General features: G+C 35.2%; 1 protein-coding gene across 1 annotated transcript in view; it reads right to left on the bottom strand.

Annotated features, from left to right (window-relative positions):
• Nucleotides 1–5,112, bottom strand: part of ZNF638 (zinc finger protein 638) — an 84,327-nt gene that overhangs the window by 8,985 nt on the left and 70,230 nt on the right. The window contains 2 exon segments of the mRNA XM_008579142.1: nucleotides 907–972; nucleotides 1,576–2,794. Of these exon segments, the coding sequence (XP_008577364.1) occupies nucleotides 907–972; nucleotides 1,576–2,794 (1,285 nt within the window).

The following is a 5,112-nucleotide window of genomic DNA, read 5'->3' as shown; positions in this document are numbered from 1 at the left end:
CGCATCATCTTATAGAGGGAAAGGGAAAGGGGTGCAGGCTCCCCCCCCAGCCACCCCCCCCCCCCCAAAAAAAAGGGGGGGGGGTCGGGGGGAGAGAAGCTGGTGCCAACAGTAAGGAAAATAAATTCCCAGCAGGGCTCCTACACATTTAATATGCTATCAATGATCAAGTGCTAGTACATATAATAATAACATTAGAATATATGCCCAGTAATTTGGAGGAAGAATATACGTAAGCAATTGTACTATCAATTTATTAAGCAAATTGAACTAACCATAATCCTTACTTCTACTTTAAACTACTAACATTTCTCCTCACCCCAACAAAATAAGCCCAAATTCATCCCCTACCAGGTAAGAAAAGTGAAATGACTGATAAAATATTCGTATGAATGGTGAAAATATAAAATTCCAAAATAACTAAATATAAAATATAAGATGTTTGTTTGGCAGAAGTAGGCACCAGGAAAGTAAATCTTAGAGATCATCCAGTTAGGTTAAATTAAAGCCAAAAGGATCAACTGTTTGGAAGTTCAACAAAATGGGAGGACTTCAGTGACATGCCAGTCTCCTTTAAATATGATTTTTATTCCTGTATCTATAACCTATTCTTATCAATATGAGATTGAAGGTATTTTCCTACTCTAATCCCTTTCTGTCCCTGAGTAATCTGTTGCCATCCACCAGGAACAAAAACTATTTAGCCTAGCTCAAAGTCAAAAAGTGAATCAGTAGTATGATTAGTAGTAAGGTCAAAAATAAAACATCTCATTCCCATCCCTTGCTCTATACCTCTCACTCTCTAAGCATTTTTATTAACTATTATAAGGCAGAGTTTTAAGAGAGATGAACTCTGCCATGAAGGAATGGAAAAGAACAGTTAGTGTTAGTAGATTATTTTTTTACCTCTTTAGCTTTGGAACTTCTACCAGTGATGCTTTTAGAATTCTTAGTGTTTTGCCCAGCCAAATTCTGAAATATTAAACAAGAAATATAAAAAAATAGAATTTATAACCAAGTTATTAATGATCTTTAAAAAAGAACTTAAGCAGCAAACATTATCCAAATACAGTCAAATTATGCAAATATTTAGCAAGTATCCAAAACTAAATCAATAGTCATTTAACAGTATAGCCATCATCTCTAAAAGTTGTATTAATTTCAGTTTTACTGGTCTTTTCTTCCCAATATCCACAATGTATAAATTGGGCAATTAGTGACCTGTTAAAGGAAGCTTCAATTTAAAAGAAGAAACGGTTTCCATTCTGAATCAGAGTGTTAATTCAATTTAGGAGATTCGTTGCAGACTTTTTTTTTTAACCAGTTATATTTCTGACCAAATTTTATCCAAATAATGTTTTTCAAACCTGTTAATAAATTATGAACTTCAGCTTAATACTCCAAATGTCTATTGGCTTAAACCAGTGGAATTATTTAAGAAATGGAAATAGGAGTTTGGGAGGTGGCATGAGGAGATGAAAGTATGAAACAAGATTACATCTCCTACTCCATAGCTACAGCAGCAGAGCTAATCACTTCAAAGACACACTGAACCATTCTTCCTACCCTCCTCACCTTATTGTTGCTGTCATCCCGTTTCATGATGGAAGGTCTAGTCTCTGTTTCCTGAAATTGTTTTGTTATATCCCTGTAATCCAGTTTAGAATCCTTGCCTTGCAGGGCTGAGATCCTTCCACTGCCTCCTCTGGTAACACCACTCTGAGTGGGTTTGAATTTACTGCTGCCTTCTGCCAAGCCTGATCTGGCACTTGTAGGTTTAAGTAGACCAAATTCCTTCGCTGAAAGTTTCTTTTCAGCATTTATTTGATCTCTGGGCACAGATCTTAGGAAACTTTTCTGATTTTCAGTTTTCGAAGCTGTAGCTTTTGCCTTAGGAGAAGAGACCATAGCAGTCTTGATGCCTGATTTACTGCTAGATACATCTGATACAGTCAACATACCAGTTTTACTAGTTTCATCAGGCTTATTGGCCTGACTTACTCCTTTATTTGGGTATGCCTTGATCATAGCATTTTCTACAAGCTTTTCTTTCACTGCTGCCATAGTCTTTTCCAGCTTTTCTGCAACCATCCTAGCTTCACTCTTGTCTTCCTTCTCTGTTCCTATTTGTAGATCCATTCTGGTTTCCTCAGTATTAAATTCATTCTCCTCCTTTTCGTCCATGTTATTTTTCTCAGAAACATCCTTTTTGCTCACGGCCCTCTCATCCCCAGTGGAAATTCCTGGCACTAAGGTCACAACACAAGCAGATGGCAGTACTTCTGAAACAGTTTCATGTTTGTCCACTTCGGCTACATCTTCTACCATAGATTCTGTAATCCCAGAAAAAAAATCTTCACATGGTGATTCTTCTAGAATTCCTTTGATGTTCCTTTCTTCTATACATGTGTTGTCAGATGTTGATAATTCTGTTTCAGGGTTAATCATTTCTGTCTCTTCCTTCTTGAAGTCACTGGTATACACCTGCTGATTTAAAGCAGATTCCTCTACATTTTCAGTGAATAATTCAGTACTGGCTGGGATAGATGCTACAAGAGGAATTGCCACTTTGACCACCTCTCCTTGAGTTCCAACTTCCAAAGTTTCAATAGCAAAGTCAGAGTCACAAATTGTTTTTTCAGGCTCTTCCTCAAAAGGCTCTTCCTGCTGTACCAAAGTTTCTGTTTGAATGGTGGGAGTAGTTTCTTCTTCAACCTCAATAGGTTTAACAAAGAGACTATCAGCTGTGGTTTGCACCTCACTTTCACCAACTGGACTGTTTTTCAAGTCAGGGCTAAAAGTATTTAAAAACAAACAAAAAAAGAACACAAACAAAAACACAAACAAAAATCAAACTATGATGAGAATTCAACCATTATAAATAATCCCGTTGGTGCCAATTGTTAAAACTTCCTGATGCATTAGTAATAAGCACTGGGATATCAAGCCAACCAGTATTAAAATGGGTAAGATGTTTTGAAGTAAATATGTAAACAAGATAAAATTTTAAGAGATCCTCCATCTCACTGAAGATTTCTCTTTAATTCAAAGGAAATAATGGCAAAACTATGACCATCAATATGCTCCTTTTACTTATGTGAGTCATAACCAATTATTTTCCTCCTATGTCAAGTATGCACTTGACATCAGAAGGAAAAATATGAATTTGAGGCACCTCAAATTACTGTTAGATCCTATCTTCCAACAGTGGTAACTAAAATAATAAAATATGTGCACAGTTCTTCAATGAAACTAACGATCCATGCACTGAAATTTAAAATTTTATAAATGAACCTTACCTAAAGAGAACATAGAAATTGGTAGGGGTAAAAGGCCATGCTCTTAACCATATCACCTTCTTTTTCTGGGGGAACATGAGACAGATTTGTTTTTAATTTCCCAGGAAATGTATTAATGACAATACTCAGAAAGTACCCTTTAAATACTCTGTTGGAGATTTAAAGTTAGAGGTAAAACTGATAGAATAGCCTTAACATGAACATATAGTCTTATTATAAAATACATGCCTATGGCTACAGTATAAGAAAGAATATGTTAAGAAGAAACCTTTCCGGTTAAAGAGAACAATATAAAATAAATGTTTAAGGAAAATTATTCAGAAGAAATGGAGGAAATGCATGGCCAAGTATATGTATTTGATCTTATCTGATCATGGTCTTCCCAAATCCAAAGTAAACAAAAATGTTTAATTTGATAATTCTACTACTTTCACTGAGACAGAAAACAGAATAAACTATATTTATATTAATGTTCCACAGATCAGAAATTATCTTGAAGGAAAATCTTAGCTTCCACAATGTCCAGCATGCTAACAACACAAAGTTTAACAAATATATCCACATAATTACATCAGAAGAAGCAGGTTGGAGATACACACCTGAAAATTATCATACCCTATCAGTACCTCACAGTAAAAAGTATTGACTTTTACTCCTATATTCCAAGGAAAGAGAGATGAGCCATTCCCTTTGACATGCTTCTCAAAAGGTGGCCATATATCCTTTAGTTAACAATGCAAGATGATATGTACCTGTGTTCTGAGATATTAGTTACATTTCAGAAGTCTGGAAAAATTAATTGCTACCATAACGGGGTCTAGTTATTTGAGCCAATAAACTGTTTCTCCCCCACAAAGAAGATAAGTTTAAGCTTCCAAAGGGTTTCTACCAGATCAGAGGAACACCTCTTGATTGATCAAAAGTTGCAAATGCAACAGTTTGAGGAATTTAAGTTGAACCGCCTGTAACCACAGACTTTAATCAATACACATTGAATTTACTGTGCAAGCTATCCTTTGTATACTAAAAAGGCTTTTATTTGAAATAATTCACATTCCTTACATTAAAAATACCAATGTCTGACTTTAAGTGCTCCAATTTCTTAAGACTAAACAAAATAAAATTTGTGGCAAAACACAACATGATAAAAAGTTATGACATTTACAGTTACAACAGTGATATGAATATATTTCTCAAAACATAAGCTTTTGTTTTTAAATTACTAGACATTTCTAGTAACAAAGAATAAATTCAAATTCTTGCCTCATTAGTGAACTGCGTACTAACCCTAATGGCTTTTCAAATTAGGGCTAAATAAAAACATCTATTGGGCTAGAAGGATAACAATGAAGATCTTGATTCCTGACTCAAGGATACAGCAAGACTTTCCCCTTTACCATATTTAAAGTTTGTCAGTAAAAAAAGTTAATTATCTTTTATAAAAAATGAAGCATTATGTGGTTTCACACTTGAAACAGAGAACACAGACCTCCTTGGAAAAATGGTTTAATATCCTATTTGTCCTTGTGTGCTAGTCTTTAAAAATTATACTGCTTTCTTCATAGAAATCATTTGCCAAAAATTAGTATATATGCTTTCCAGCTAATATGAAGAAAAGCCTCAATATTGTTCAGGTTAGCACAGAAATTCAGTTCAAGTTGTCAAATAAATGACATTATTAACACCAGAGTTAAACAATCAGTCTTTTTAAAGATCAAAGGAGGGGCCGAGCCCATGGCGCACTCGGGACAGTGCAGCGCTGGGAGCGCAGTAGCGCTCCCGCTGCGGGTTTGGATCCTATATAGGGATGGCC

This window comes from Galeopterus variegatus, unplaced genomic scaffold (assembly GCF_000696425.1).
Source record: "Galeopterus variegatus unplaced genomic scaffold, G_variegatus-3.0.2 Scaffold1820, whole genome shotgun sequence".
NCBI classification, from domain to species: Eukaryota; Metazoa; Chordata; class Mammalia; order Dermoptera; family Cynocephalidae; genus Galeopterus; species Galeopterus variegatus.
This window is presented reverse-complemented; position numbering and strand designations above follow the sequence as displayed.